The 15,980-nt window shown below is 40.3% G+C and overlaps 1 protein-coding gene across 1 annotated transcript in view; it reads right to left on the bottom strand.

The window, feature by feature from the left end:
* The window catches only part of DOCK4 (dedicator of cytokinesis 4), a 467,343-nt gene that overhangs the window by 241,809 nt on the left and 209,554 nt on the right, over positions 1 to 15,980 (bottom strand). Inside the window, exons 6-8 of the mRNA XM_052638395.1 lie at positions 14,317 to 14,465; positions 9,888 to 9,972; positions 3,003 to 3,154 (exon numbers count right to left, since the gene is read on the bottom strand). Coding sequence (XP_052494355.1) covers positions 3,003 to 3,154; positions 9,888 to 9,972; positions 14,317 to 14,465 — 386 coding nt within the window. The remainder of the gene's footprint in view (positions 1 to 3,002; positions 3,155 to 9,887; positions 9,973 to 14,316; positions 14,466 to 15,980) is intronic.

The raw sequence follows: 15,980 nt of genomic DNA, 5'->3' as shown, positions 1-15,980 counted from the left end.
GGCAGGGAAAGACAGTGAAGCTTGGTGTGCTGCAGTCAATGAGGTTGCAAAGAGTCAGACATGACTTGGTGACTGAACGACAAGAACTTTTTTAGAGTTTTTTCTTTTTTTTCTTTTTCAGATAGGTGTACCCTGAAATATTTACATATGAAAATTTGATCTCAGGGATTTGCCTCCGTATAAGCTGGGAGCAAAGAGGAGGACTGGAAAGATACGCGGCTGAAACAAGATCAGCCCTGAGTCGATCACTGTTGTCACTGGTGGTGGGTCTATGAAGCTTTGTGACACTATTCTACTTTTTAATACATCTGAAATTTTTGAAAGTAAGAAGCTTTAAAAATATATATATATATGAGTTGACCTTTAAAATACTCACACATCCATTACTTTCTCTCTCTAAACCTCATCTGTTACAGGTGATAGCGATGTTATTTACTTCCTTGTTTCTAAGATTACATGCCAGAGCACACTGGAGAGTTTGCCTTACGGCCTGCCACGTGGAAAACCTGCAAATGTAACTCAAGGAGGTGAGAAGCAGTTATAATCTCTGTATGTACGCAAATCAAGAAACGAAAAAAATATACTGTTATACTGAAAGGAGAAACACTGCTAACGAGAAAAAAATAACCCACACATCTCACACTGAATTCGCTGTTGAGTATAAGAAGAAATACAACAATGCCTCAGATATCACATTTTGGCTTTACACTACCTTTTTCTGAGAAGATGCAACAATTTGCAATGCTCAGCTCTGCCAGAAGCAATGAAGGAAACAAGACTTGTCACCAGTTGCAAGATGAGGAACTAGACAGAGGTTAAGTTAAAGGGTCAGAGCAGCAGCATTCAATTGCAGAGACAAGAATCAAGCCTGTCCTCAGATCTGTGCATCCCAAGGTCTCTTCAAAAGGTAAGTATGAATCCAAGCTACTCATAGCAAGGTTTTGAACACTCCCTAAAAGAATAATCACCACCATTTGAAACCTCAGAAAGTTAAGAAAACAAATCTGAAATCCTTCCAAACACCTAGTAATTATGTATTTTCATTCTTCCTCATTCTTTTGTCAATCAACTTCACAGAGATGATGAGTTTGGGAGCTGAGAGCCCATGGCCAAACTCATCAAGTGGAAGCAGGGGAGAGAGATTCAGGCTTGATTTCTCCTAGAGTTATTCTATATCAGGTGTGTCACAGAGGGAAACGGAGACTAGACAGAGAGAGGAAGCAGGAGGGGAGGGGTGAAGGAGGAAGGGGTAAGATGGAGAGAAAGGAAGCCTGGAGGGTAGAGAAGGGAGTCAGGCACAAATATAGCCCAATCACATCACAGGCCCAGCTCCTGGGTGGAACCTAGGAACCACTGAAACAGTATTTTGGAAATTCTGCATCCAGGTTTTTTTTCCTACTTTCACCAAGTAAACAGGAATAAAAGAGGAGGAATTCTGTCAATCAAAGCCTGAAGGAATGTTTCAGAAAATCTCAAAATGTTTATAATAAGACAAAACTGAAAGACAAGCTAATATTAATCTTCTGTCAATGCCATTTGAAAATTACTGGCAAAGGGGAATGTCTATTCCTCAAAAACTTTAGCTGAACAGGAATGAGCAGAAGCGTGATCTCCTTTCTCCATTTTACATTCCATACAGTTCATTAAATATTTTAGAGACCATACAGGACACAATGTTATGAAGCCATTGGTTAAATTACACTACCTGGAAACCAAGCTTTCTAATACACTTCGATGTGTAAGCAGGTATTATCTCTAAGGAATCTTTCACACCTCTAAAATCAGTGCTAACTTGTAACGTGGATCCTTTTTTCAGGCCTTTATCTTCCCTTTTTAGTGGTGTTGATTTGGGAAGGGAAAAGGGTCTTTTAACTCACTGACTCATTTCCTGCAACAGTGTATAAAGTAGATTTGAAACTGTATTCCCATCATTACTTCCACACCTCATAAATCTTGCACTTGCTGTATAAACCAACCCCTTTAAACTATATGGACACAGTTCACTGTTAGGAAGTAGAAAGTATACTTTCTAGCAGGCAATGAGTAACATATAAGCTAATTCAAATACTTTATGGCTATAAATGCATTAAAAATAAACTTCACACAGATTTCCTTAAAAAAAGATTTTCTTTTTACCAGAAAAGAAATATTCCAGGCTTAGTTTGTGTTTATAAAATACTATGCAGCTCATTGTTGCCTAAAACTGTCAACACTTATTTTAGTAAGTATTATTTTTTAAAGTGGGGTACAGTTGGATCATTATGTGTGATTTGTGGTATAATTTTAATTTTAATTTCAAATTAAAATTTTTTCATGTAAAAGATGGTGTGGATTGTGCTCAATTTTAAGATTAAAAAATTTTCACACATAAAGAAGTCTCAAAAAAGGTTGAGACTTCTGGATAACAACCAAAACATCCACTGTAAGTTTTTCTTAAATATTGAAAACTCACCATAAGAGAACTGGAACAGGTAAGACAGAGAAAGAAAAAAGTGTATGTGAAAACTGTTTATTATTTCCTGCCTCTGAAACTCTAATGGAAAGGTTTCCACATATTTAGTTTTTCCTCAATATCATTTGATGTGAACAGGGTAAGAATAATTTAACTGTTTACTGAAAATTTGAAAAATACAATGTATTGACCTTGAGATGCAAATGAACTTCAGGGTTTAGAGACAGTATGTCTTCTTTGCATTATCAACACAAAACAACTCAAACAAATAACAGAACTGCTATAAATGACATATTTTCATTTAATAATAATTATGGTTCTATGGCCTTTTTGAGTTTTTCCAAAACAAACCTTTTCATGCCTCATCTCATTTAATTTTCAGGGAAACCTCCAGAAGGTAGGCAGCTTAGAAATTCATAAAGTTCTAAAGATGAGAAAATAGGCTGATAGAGTAAAAGTGTACAAGGTCACACATCCCAAAGTTTGCCAGTTGCAAACACCCACCACTCCACCATTAAGAAATTCAAGTCATACCTCCACATGCATTTACCTGATTGGCCGATTCTCTTTACTGTCAAACAGTGAAAAGATGACCTCAAGCTCCTCTCCCAGATTGGAACACATGAGACTCTTCATCTGCACAAAGAGGTGGTGACTGCTGGCCTGCACAGGGGTATCTTTCTTCCGATGTCGATGCTCCATCTGTATGACATCCACCAAAAAACAAGATCAGCGTGGACCGAGGGAAGCAATGGAACCCAACAAACTAGTTATCTATGGTGTGATCGTAACGTCCTGTGCTTTTTTTTTGGCTGTGAATTTGGTATCCAGTTGGATGTTAAATTCCAAATTTTCTTTCAACTTCTACTGAAGTCTGCAGACCATCAAGAATCCTGCTTTAAGAAGATTTGTTTCTTAATGATTAACATTTAAATGATACCAACTCACAGACAGCGTGACATGCAAAGGATTCTACTGGTCCCTTGTCAACTCCCAGGGTGAGAACAAATTGTTGGTCATCTTTTAAAACATCAAGCTAAATTAAAAATCTAACTGATCATTTCACTGATGGGAGCTAAACAATGTAGCTATGATTCCACTTTTCTCATAATTAAAAGTTCTTTTAAATTATACTAAAGTTTGGGTAGTTTTCCAAGATAGGTAGTGGCAAATGATATTCAACCATTAGAACAAGAAAATGCTTCTAACCTGATGTGGAGATACAGGGAAATCTACAAAACTCAGTGAGTGTCTAAAGGCAGGAATAGTCTCTGTGTCCATCTCTAGTTTCTCTTTTAATACAGCTAGCCTGGACTACACGTGAGAGGTGGGACCAGAAGTAAGAGTTCCCACATGCTAAGGAAGGAAAGGAATCACCCAGGGTTCCAGGGGTGAGAACATGGAAATGATCATTTATTAGCATATTTGTTATGTGTCTATAACATGCTCAGCACTGGAAATGCAATGATGGGTAAACACAGAAATAGCCTATGCCTTTGCGGAGCTTTTCTACTAGGGGGAACAGCTATCAACAAAACTGTCCCACAAGCAGATAGAAAACTGCAGCTATGATGAATGGAGGATCTGACTCGTGTCTGAGCAGTCAGAAAAGGCATCTTGGGAAAGTAACACTTTAACTAAGAGCTAAAGGGCGAGAAGGAATTATGAACCATCTAGATAGTGCTTCTCAAATTACCTGCAGTCAAGGACCATGCTGTTTTCCTCTCTAATCTACCGCAGGTTGGTATTTTCATAAAATACAATCAAAATGTCATGGCAATGTCAAAACGTCATAAAGGCTTCTGTACATTTACTCACCATTTTTCTACTTGGATCAGTTACAAACAGTTCATGATTCAGCCAGTTCTTGGACCACACTGAGCAGAACTGGCCCAGGGTGAGAGCACAGGGAAAACATATAGAAAGGCGGTGTACTAACAGAATAGGTGCTAAGACTGGGACGATTACTGCTTTCATAACGGGCTACTAAAGAGGGCACTTCTTGTGGATCACTTGACAATTGAAAGGAAGGAAGGAAGAGAGAAAGAAAGAAGGAAAGAAAAAGCCTGGTGCTTAACTCCAAAGAAGTCATATGTTTGCTTGAAGTTAAGGTACAAAACTCTATGTCTACCTCAGCCACCTTTTAATATTTCTAAGTATAGTTCAAAAACTAATGACTAACTAACCAAGATTTGAATGCAAAAAATGCTATTTACATTTACAGTTATAAATGCAACAACATAAAATCACCAGAATTTTTTTCATGCTTTTATCATTTAATCTGAACCACTTGAAAAGTAAATAGCTTTAAAAAAAATGCAATTAACTAAATATATCTATAATTATTGTATACTCAACAGGTACACTGAACACGCCTCTGTAAAAGTGAGGAGTAAGTGCATTTTCTTTTAAAGTGGACATCAACATTGTGGTATGTGTTGGCCATAATTATCAGAAAAGGCTTCCTGGAGAGAAAAAGAGCATAATTCTTTTTTCTATGATGGTTGCTCTATTTTGTACTTTAAAAATTCTTTATAACAGGGCAAAGGAAGCATCATACATTCATAAAACTACATCTCTTTATAGTTTCTCAAGTAGTTTTTATTTTCTGAAATTGCTAATTTATTTACTGATTTACTTAAAAGCACAAAGTTCTATGAAGAAATGAGTAACTACTAAGGTTAGAGCTGGAAGAACAGATATAATAGGATATGTCTGGTCTTTACTTCCAACAGTGCCAAGTTCCCAGCATCCATCATGACATTCACTAAACACTGAACAGAAGAATTAGCTCCCTTACTCATGCAGAGAATCCAATATATCTAGATCAGTGGTTTTCAACCTTAGCTGCACTTTAGAATCACCAAGAGAGCTTTTAAAAAATACTTATGTCCAGGTCCTATCCCAGAACAATTAAATTAGAATTTCCAGGGGGTGGGGGTCCAGAGAGGAGAAGTTTTAAAAGCTCCCCAGGTGATTCTAATGTGCAGTGAGGGCTGAGAATCACTGATTGAGATCACACCAAAGGAGACGCAAATCCTAGCAGATCAAAAAATGTATTGTTACACCTTTTGCATAATTACTGCCTTGAAACATTTGGTCTCTGAAATCACCTCTCTTCCCTCACCTATAATGTTTCCAAGCCTGAGATGGATTTGAACTTGAGTGGGTTATAAGGACTTGTTTATCTTTTGGTAATTTACTACTTTGGGGAACTGCTAAAAATATCTCTGTGAAGATATTATTACAACAGCAAATGAAAAAGGCAAGTCCATACTTCAAGAGCTATGATTTGATAGTTATAACACACAGACAAAAATCTATCTCTGAAACAGACAAATTTATCTCAAATAATTTACAGTTACAAAGGCACTTAGCAGTTACTCTAAATGTACTTACATTTTAACTAGACCTTTGACTGGGGAAAGAAAGAGATGTATTCCAAAGATTTAATAAAGTGATACAAATTTTTAATCCTCACCAGTGCATCAATTACTGGGTGAACTGTCTGTATATACCAGGGTTCTCACCTTCAGCACTACTGCTAATTGGGGCTGGTTCTTTCTGTGTTGTGAGAGCTTTGTGGGATCTTTACCATCTTCTGGCATGTACCCACCAGATGCCAGTAGCACCTCTCCTGACCCCCTACTCCACACCATCCCCAATTGTGACAATCAAAACTTGTCTACAGACATTGCCAAATGTACCCTGTTCTATGTTCGATAACTACTGGCCTACCCACTAAGGATCACACAGCAAGCTGCTAATGTGATCTTATAAAAACCAAGAAAGTTTCCTAAAAAGACTCTCCTTATGCACAGATTAACTATAGAATCCAGCCAATAAGGTCCTCTTTATTTACTGAAGGATCGAGCTCTGGCCATTGGCAGTAAACCAAGTGGACATATGTTAACACTGTGAGGTTTAGCATATTTTACGGCTTAGATGAACACAATTAGGTGAGAAAGATCTGCTAACAGGGCTATCAAAAACCGAAAACAAGCCTTTCTTTTTTTTTCTAATGATGCAATATGGAGTTAGTAAGATGCAAACACCTGTGTTCACGTACGACACGGCAAAGACACAGCAAAAGAAGAGACGCAGCAACAATTAATCCAACGTCCTGTGTTGGGGCATTTTATCTCCATGACAGGATCCTTGATGCATGAGTGACAATAAATCACTACCCCCACCCCCAGCCACAAGGGATTTGGTGATGGTGCCTGCCAACTCTCCTCGGTGAAGTCAGCACAGTCAGTCATGTTTACATTGCATAAAGAAAAGGGCCAGTGCTACAGACAACCTGATTACTGCTGCGCCAGGACATAAACAGGAACTTAAAGCTGCCTTAAAGAAAAAACATGTCCTTTTGAAGTTTATAATCATTTGAGGTTTCCTGGAGTATTGTCTTTACTTTAGAAACAGTAAAATGCAAAGGAGGGGGAGAATCCCAATTTCATTTAAAATCACAATGTTTTTCACAAATGCAGACTATGGACTAAGTTCTGAAATATAAAATACAAAAAAATACAGTCATCACAGCCCAGATGAGACCCCAGAATTCTATCAACATAACACTCCTAGCAGCCACAACAAATTGGAATGTCCAAAGAGATGAAAAAAACTTCTCATCCTATAGATGACATTAAGTAAAAGGCAGATAGATAAAATTACATGCATACAAAATCAAACTTGGGAAAATAAAATATATTTTTGATACCGTTAGTTGCTTATCAAATATCTGACATCCCTAGCTAAATATGGGGATGTGACAATGCCCTAGGCAAAGAAATACAAGGGCAAGTATTGTGTGGCGTTTCCAAAAGGGCTCATTAAAGTAGCTGAGTCAACTGAAAGAAATCATCCTCCTTCCTACTGTTGGAGAGCAATGTAATGGCTAGAGTTCTTGCAACCATGTTGTACTGTGAAGTATCCTGGATAAAGGATCCTTATTTTGCTTCTGACATAATGAATCCACAAATAAGCCCAAGACCTGCTGTCTGGGCTTCTGTACTATCAAAGAGAAATAAATTTCTATCATGTCCAAGCTTCTGTTATTTATTTCATTGAACACAGTCAAATCTAATTTTAAGAGGTAGCATAGTGAAATTCACCCAGTCATGTCTGACTCTTTGTGACCCCACGGCCTATACAGTCCATAGAATTCTCTTCTCCAGGGGATCTTCCCAATCCAGGGATCAAACTCAGTCTCCTGTGTTGCAGGCTGATTCTTTACTAGCTGAGCCACCAGGGAAGCCCAAGAATACTGGAGTGGGTAGCCTATGCCTTCTCCAGTGGATCTTCCCAACTCAGGAATCGAACTGGGGTCTCCTGCACTACAAGTGGGTTCTTTACCAGCTGAGCTACCAGGGAAGCCCCAAAGACACAGCATGTAAGGTAATAATTATTCTTGCCACCATGCCTCTCTTACAAGGATGAAATAAAGATGAGAAAAGAATGAAGACTGACTGAATGCTTAGGTGTTTTGCAAATGTTATCTGTCAAGGAAAGGCATTTCACATGCATGTCTTATTTAATCTCCCAAACAAACATGATAAGAATGATTTCTCCATTTAATAGACGAAGAAACTGAAGTGCTGAAACATTGAGCAATAAGTCCAAGATCAGAGAGCTGGTAGAAGGAAGAGATGAAATTCAAATCTAGTTTTCTTGATCTACAGCCATGGTCTTCTCATAATATCATAATGACTTCAAAACCATTAAGTGATTGCTTATTGAGTGCAAAGCACTGTACGAGATGATTTCAGACGTAACAAAGGGAGATAAGACATGGTGGTCACTCTGAAGAAACTTCAGACTGATTGAGAAATTAAACAAAAGTGAAAGACAAACTTTGATGCCCAATAGTTAAATAAACTACAATACAAATATCCCATTAGAGGATGTATCTGACAAATTCTAGTGATTTTGCCATATATACATATATATACATACACATAAGCTAAGAGTTAGTGATCACTTTAAACTTTACTTTTAATCACCTCTGCCCTCCTCCCTCCAACCACTCTTTAACTGTGTTTTTGCTCTGTGCTTGACACTCCACTTAGCACTAATGTCACAGAGGGATACAGCATGAAACACCACTCTCAAGAAGCTCAATGTAAAGGAAATTCTTCACAGAAAAAGAATTTATTCCAACTGACATAATGAGTGTTAAATAATCTGAACAGATTGATGGCAAAGGAAAAAAACTGAATGCGGTATTAAAAATCACTTTCTCAAATCAGACGTATGCATATTGGATTTACAAATGATTTTTTTCTCATGTTTTTCAGATAATTTCAGGTCAAGAATAATCTGAGATTCTATGAAGAATGTAGTTACCTCCAAAGAGGCAGGATCTTCCAAAAAAGGAATCCAGTGTTGACCACAGCCATTCCTCCTTGGGACATTATGGAAAGATATAGCAGTAACTAGAGAAAAGCAAAATTACACCTGGGATGATGACTGAATGTCTTTCCAGCCACATTTTTCTTGGATTTGAGGTTTTAAAAGAGCTTAGTGAATAACAGGGACTTCCCTGGCGGCTCAGTTGGTAAAAAACCCATCTGCAATGAATAAGACCCAGGTCTGATCTCTGGGTCAGGAAGACCCGTAGAGAGGAAACAGCAACCCATTCCAGTATTCTTACGGGGGAAATCCCATGGACAGAGCAGCCCTGGCAGACTACAGAGCCTGGGGTTGCAAGAGTGAAAGACGACAGCGACTGAAACATCACACCACCAGGGAATAACACGAGATTAGGTAAACTTTATACAAATATTAAGACTATGAGGCAAAATACAAGACAGATGGATCATTCAGGGAACCTAGATGCCAAGTATATAACTAGACTGTAACCTATCATGTAACTAGGTAAAAAATTCAAATCATGGGTGATGTCGTGGTGGGCGATATGACCAAATAGCTTATGATTATTAATAAGCTTCAGTACTTAGAAATGGTCTCGGAGAGATGGGGGCTAAGACCAGCATTTGGAGACCGAGGAGATACTTTCAGGAGTCTGTGCATGTAGTGATAAGATGGGAGGGAAGGGAGTTAATATGCTGATGAGCACTAACTGGAAACCATTAGTCAAAACGTCTTGATGTACGACAGATAAATACACAACTTGTAAGCATTTCACTAGTCCAGGCAAAGTACAAAGATTTAGGAAAAGAACTTAAAACTTCTCTGGCTTTACTTCCTAGTGTCTGGGAGTTGAGGGCTCAGTAGGAATGTCAGGTAATTCTGAGACTGGTAAATTATCTCGGTTTTGTACTTGGGGCAGGGTCACCTCAGCTCTCAATTCTCTTTACTTGCTCCAAATTAAACCTGGAACATCCTGTTCTTACAAAATCAAGCAAGAATGAAAAGTGTCATGGAAACCACAAAATTAGCAGTGAGACTGTGAGCCACAGATTCCTATACCTACCAATCGGTAGAGCTCAGTAATGCTGATGTCCTCTGGATCCACCATCGCATACTCTTTCCTAGGCACCAGGTCCAGTCCCAGTTGTCTAGAGAACAAATTGCAAATGTTTGGAAGAAAAGTCAGCTCAACAGAATATATTTAAAATAATTATCTTTACTGTATCACTCTAAAAAAAATTCAATACATCACCCTCTGTGCTTCTCTCACCCAAACTTTTTACCTTATATTAACCTTTTACTGTGCTTGGACTAAGCAAGCAGGCTGAACACTGGGTGTAACTTGAGGAACAGAAGATTACAAAGGCAAGGAAACAGGGATGGGGTGGGGATGGGCTGGCCCTCTTGGTGCTGCGCTTTTGCCACTGGGGGCCTTGGTTCTACCGAGTGGGGAGCCTTTAGCACCCTACAAACTACTACCACAGAAACCTTCCTCATTGTGCTGGCCTGGAAACTAGACATAGACATAATTTTGTTCTAGAACACAGAGTTAAGGAGAGGGAAGCCTGGCCCTGAGGATTTGACCTGGCACCAGGGGTTGGTTTTATGTTAACACAGTCACTGAACTGCACTGGGACATCAGGAAGGAAGAATGAATTGATTCTCCCTCCACTATCATCATCACAGGAAAGTCAAAGGACAGCACAGGGCTCTATGGAGAATGGGGAAGAAGCTGCCATTGCTGTGACTCTGTTTGAGGCTTTCAGGCAAGAACATTTCTTCTGATGGCCTTGATAGGGAGTGAGATGACTATCTCCTCCTCCTCCCAAGCTTCCTCCACTTTTGTTTTGCCCTTTCAGTAAGAAAACTATATTTAAAGGAAAACAGTAAATGCACAATCTGTAAACTGTAAGACATTTTAAATAAGTTGTCAAACTCAAAGAAAGCAAAATCAGACCTCTGAAAATTCATGAATTTGAGGATGATCTAAATAAATTATATTGCTCATTTTCATACATCCATGTTTTACCAACTTACCATAAATTAGCCATAGAAGTGCCCAAAGCATAAGCTGGAACTTACATGAGTCAAAACTGAGCCATGATTCAGTCATAATTAATGTTTTTCCCTCTTTTCCCTTCTGTATGTCATTATCTTCCTTCCTAAAACTGAAAAAGTATCATCTTCTTGCCTGCTCTATATTTCTAAGCTATTTTTGATAAGCTAACTTCATCCAACTTTCTTCCTATTTACAAACTAGTCTTTTAAAGGACTATCGGCATGATGACTAAGGGCCAACATGATTCAGAGAACCAAGTTTTTTTCAAAACAAAAAGGGAAAACATTGAAAAACATTCAAAACATGAAAGATGGGCAGCCTAGGTTGTGGTCAAACAGTCTTCAGATCTACCCCTCAAAGGGCCACCCCATCACACACAGTGAGACCGGAGGCTCCCTGCACATGGTTGGCATATCCCATTCTCAGGAAGTGCTCCGTGCTGTGAATCACATTGGTCTGGAGAGGACGGAGCCTTAGATCTCTTTTGGCTCAACTTACTCCTTTGACAAGCGATAAGCGAAGAAACTGAAGTCAAGGAGGGCTCAGGAATTTGCCTCACATCTTAAAAGAGGAGAGTTCCGAGGTCAGTGTCTTGCTATATTTCACCCCTGCCCTTGATTCCCCACAAGGAATGAATCTCCCCGAGATTAATGAATTAGGGCTGCTCTCTTGACTGTGTATAAAAGGATGAAGGGCACAGCTCACTCAGCAAAATAACAGAAGGACTCTGGACAAGATAGAGGTTTAAAATGTGTTATACACTTCATTCCTGTAGTATATGTTTTCAGTTCAGTTCAGTTCAGTCGCTCAGTCATGTCCGACTCTTTGCGACCCCATGAATCACAGAATGCCAGGTCTCCCTGTCCATCACCATCTCCCAGAGTTCACTCAAACTCACATCCATCGGCCATGATGCCACCCAGCCATCTCATCCTCTGTCGTCCCCTTTTCCTCCTGCCCCCGATACCTCCCAGCATCAGAGTCTTTTCCAATGAGTCAACTCTTTGCATGAGGTGCCCAAAGTACTGGAGTTTCAGCTTTAGCATCATTCCTTTTCCTTGCAGTCTAAGGGACTCTCAAGAGTCTTCTACAGCACCACAGTTCAAAAGCATCAATTCTTCGGCACTCAGCTTTCTTCACAGTCCAATTCTCGCATCCATATGTCTTAGCAGGAATCAGAACTGCCTTCTGATAAAGTGACATCCTATACTTCAAGTAAGCATTACTCTTTATAGCAAATTGGTTTTTCCAGATTCAGTAAGAGGAAAAATCATCTGTGGTATCTTTTACTGCCTTCTTCTTTCCTATCTGCTTTTTTTTTTTTTTTTTTTCTGTTGCTCTAAGATGCTCTGATCCACACAGGATCACAATAAACTGTGTGAATCACAATAAATTGTGGAAAATTCTGAAACAGATGGGAATACCAGACCACCTGACCTGCCTCTTGAGAAACCTGTATGCAGGTCAGGAAGCAACAGTTAGAACTGGACATCGAACAACGACTGGTCCCAAATAGGAAAAGGAGTACGTCAAGGCTGTATATTGTTACCCTGCTTATTTAACTTATATGCAGAGTACATCATGAGAAATACTGGGCTGGATGAAGCAGAGCTGGAATCAAGATTGCCAGGAGAAATACCAATAATCTCAGATATGCAGATGACACCACCCTTATGGCAGAAAGGGAGAAGAACTACAGAGCCTGCTGATGAAAGTGAAAGAGGAGAGTGAAAAAGTTGGCTTAAAGCTCAACATTCAGAAAACTGAATCATGGCATCATGATTCTGGTCCCATCACTTCATGGCAAATAGATGGGGAAACAGGGGAAACAGTGGCTGACGTTACTTTGGGGGGCTTCAAAATCACTGCAGATGGTGACTGCAGCCATGAAATGAAAAGATGCTTACTCCTTGGAAGGAAAGTTATGACCAACCTAGATAGTATATTCAAAAGAGGAGACATTACTTTGCCAACAGAGGTCCGTCTAGTCAAGGCTATGGTTTTTCCAGTGGTCATGTATGGATGTGAGAGTTGGACAATAAAGAAAGCTGAGTGCTAAAGAATTGGTGCTTTTGAACTGTGGTGCTGGAGAAGACTCTTGAGAGTCCCTTGGACTGCAAGGAGATCCAGCCAGTCCATTCTAAAGGAGATCAGTCCTGGGTGTTCTTTGGAAGGAATGATGCTAAAGCTGAAACTCCAGTACTTTGGCCACCTCATGCAAAGAGTTGACTCATTGGAAAAGACTCTGATGCTGGGAGGGATTAGGAGCAGGAGGAGAAGGGGATGACAGAGGATGAGATGGCTGGATGGCATCACTGACTTGATGGACATGGAGTTTGTGTAAACTCCAGGAGTTGGTGATGGACAGGGAGGCCTGGCTTGCTACAGTTCAAGGGGTCACAAAGAGTCGGACACAGCTGAGCAACTGAACTGAACTGAACTGAAGATGCTCTGAAGGTCCAAACAGTAAATGGGGACTTTGGGAGAGAGGGAGGCCATGACCTTATAGGATACCGAGGGATCACTTTTCTTCCTTACACTTGAACCCACATAAGCCTAACATCATAGTCAAAGTTGGCTTATTCTAATTTCTCATTCATATATTAACATTCATATTTAGCACAATATCAGCCTTGATCACTGCTTTAAATGACTAGATTTAGTATTTAAAGTACTTGGCTAGTGTTTTAGATTAGTCAGTTATGTCTTTTTTCTTTTAAGAGCAAATCTGGGTCAAGATCAGCTTTTTATCAAGTTTCCCCAAGCAGCTCCTCAAAAGACACTAACATATATGCACAGGCAGAGTCAGGGCAGGAAGGGAAGCCACCCCTCACCCTTTCCCCACCACCACCCAGGATACCTGTCCCTAAGACTTTTAACAGAAGGTATCTCCCTCCACATAACATCAATAATCTATCACCACAACAGAAAAGAGGGATATATTTAGAAAGAAAAACACATGTCAAACCGAAAGCCTTTTTGAAACAAGATGTACTCTCAGTGTGGAGAAGGAAATGGCAAGCCACTCCAGTATTCTTGCCTGGAAAAGTTCATGGACAGGGAAGCCTGGTGGGCTTCAGCCCGTGGGGTTGCACAGTCGGACAGGACTGAGCACACAGTAGTAGTGCTCTCAGTGGAAGTCATATATCTGACTGACCCCAGTGAACATTTTGTATTTCGTGAACATGTGCACACTGTCAGGCCACACAGGGCAGTAGAGAACTGACAACATCCTGGGACCCAGACCAGCCCTAGAAGATGTGGTGCTCAGCTCCATCAGTGACAGTCTGCACCAAGCCCCCCAAAGGAGAAAACGGGGAAAGCTTCCTCTGGTGTTTCCCAGAGGTACGAGCACACGGTGCCTCACACCCTGTTGCAGTCACGCCCTTGTGCGCACCCACCAGCGCTCGTCCCTGCGGTGGCGGGTACTCACTCGTTGCCCCAGTCCAGGCGGGCGGTGATGTGACGCTTCACGTCCTTCATCCGGTCATGGGTGAGGTGCCCCACCAACACCTGCCGCCGCAGATCCAGGATTTCATTCATGATATGCCACAGTCGGTGGAAGAGATCACCTTCATTTCTCTAGGAAACACGCAAATGCAGAGATTCAGTGGTCAGACACTGAGACACGGGGTAACCACAGAGGAGCAAGGCCAAGACCCATTTACCCTCTCTGTGCTGGGCACTCTGAAGACAGACTTTGCATTAACAAACTCTCTCCTCGGATCCTGAAACATACTCACTTCTCTGCATCCTTTCATCCTGTTTCACAACGCAGCTCTCCTGCCCAAGAATCCAAATCCCACTTCGCTTCTCAGGCTTGCCAAAACACACATCATGTCACAGGATCCTGATGATATCTCCACACCTGAGTGTGGCCCGATCTCTGACTTTACGTTCTCTACTTCCCTTTCCACCTCAAATCCTCTCTTTCTTTAGCTCCATCCAATTCTACTGTCCTTCAAGGCTACAACTGACTTCCCCCTGCCTCAGGAAATCAGCCCTGAGAGCTTTTGCTCACGTGCTTTTCTCCCGTCTCTGAACCATGGCTGCATGCAATGAAAGCCAATTCAAAGGAAAACCTTGTTTTTCGATTACTCCTTGTGTGTTGGTCTTAACGCTTTGCTGTTTCCCGTCAGAAGCTGGGTACATAGGGGACTCAATGCTCATTCATCGATCAGTTTTCACTGCTAGCATCTGGTCAGTATCTAGGCTTTAAAGAAACGTTTTCTTCCTTACTTATTAAATTTTCGTGTAAATTCAAGCTAACCTCTTGTGAAATTCATCAAGCGAGGACCCTTATTGGGAAAAAGGATTGGTTCAACTCCTGGCTTCCAATCTTGGTTTTGCCACGTAACTAGTTTTATAGGCTCTGAGTATGGCTTCTGTCATCTGTGAAACACGCACACGGAAGCTTATTAGAGATAACATTTGTGAAGAGAGCCTGATAAGACAGTGATTAAGAGCACAGACTTGAAACACAAACTACCTCACTCTGCATTCTAATTTTGCCCTTCACTGGCTAAAAAACCTGTGGCAATGTATCAACCTCATGGTGCTTGTTTTCCTATCTGCAGAGTGGCTATCATAGGACCTATCTCATAGGCTTGTTATGAAGATTGATGACTTCATATATTAAAACTCTGAGAACGATGTTTGACCCGCAATAAATACCATGTTATTATCAGGTGTTACTAGTGCTGTTATCATTACAGTTTTGATCCAGAATAAACTTATAAACTTAAATCCAGATCCTCTTATAAATACTGTATCTTTATCAAAATCTAGGTGTATATCTCTTACCCACAGATATTTAGGGTAAGCCTTTGTAAGTATTTCACCTTTCATTAACTCTTCATCTTTCTTAAGCAGAAGCTATGTTTTTACTTTCTATGAAAATTATTAATAGGCTATATGAATTGATGCTTTTGAACTGTGGTGTTGGAGAAGACTCTTGAGAGTCCCTTGGACTGCAAGGAGATCCAACCAGTTCATTCTGAAGGAGATCAACTCTGGGATTTCTTTGGAAGGAATGATGCCAAAGCTGAAACTCCAGTACTTTGGCCACCTCATGTGAAGAGCTGACTCGTTGGAAAA

The sequence above is a fragment of the Budorcas taxicolor genome, chromosome 4 (assembly GCF_023091745.1).
Source record: "Budorcas taxicolor isolate Tak-1 chromosome 4, Takin1.1, whole genome shotgun sequence".
Taxonomy (NCBI): Eukaryota; Metazoa; Chordata; class Mammalia; order Artiodactyla; family Bovidae; genus Budorcas; species Budorcas taxicolor.
The sequence above is the reverse complement of the archived record's forward strand: the minus strand, read 5'-3'. Positions and strand labels throughout refer to the sequence as shown.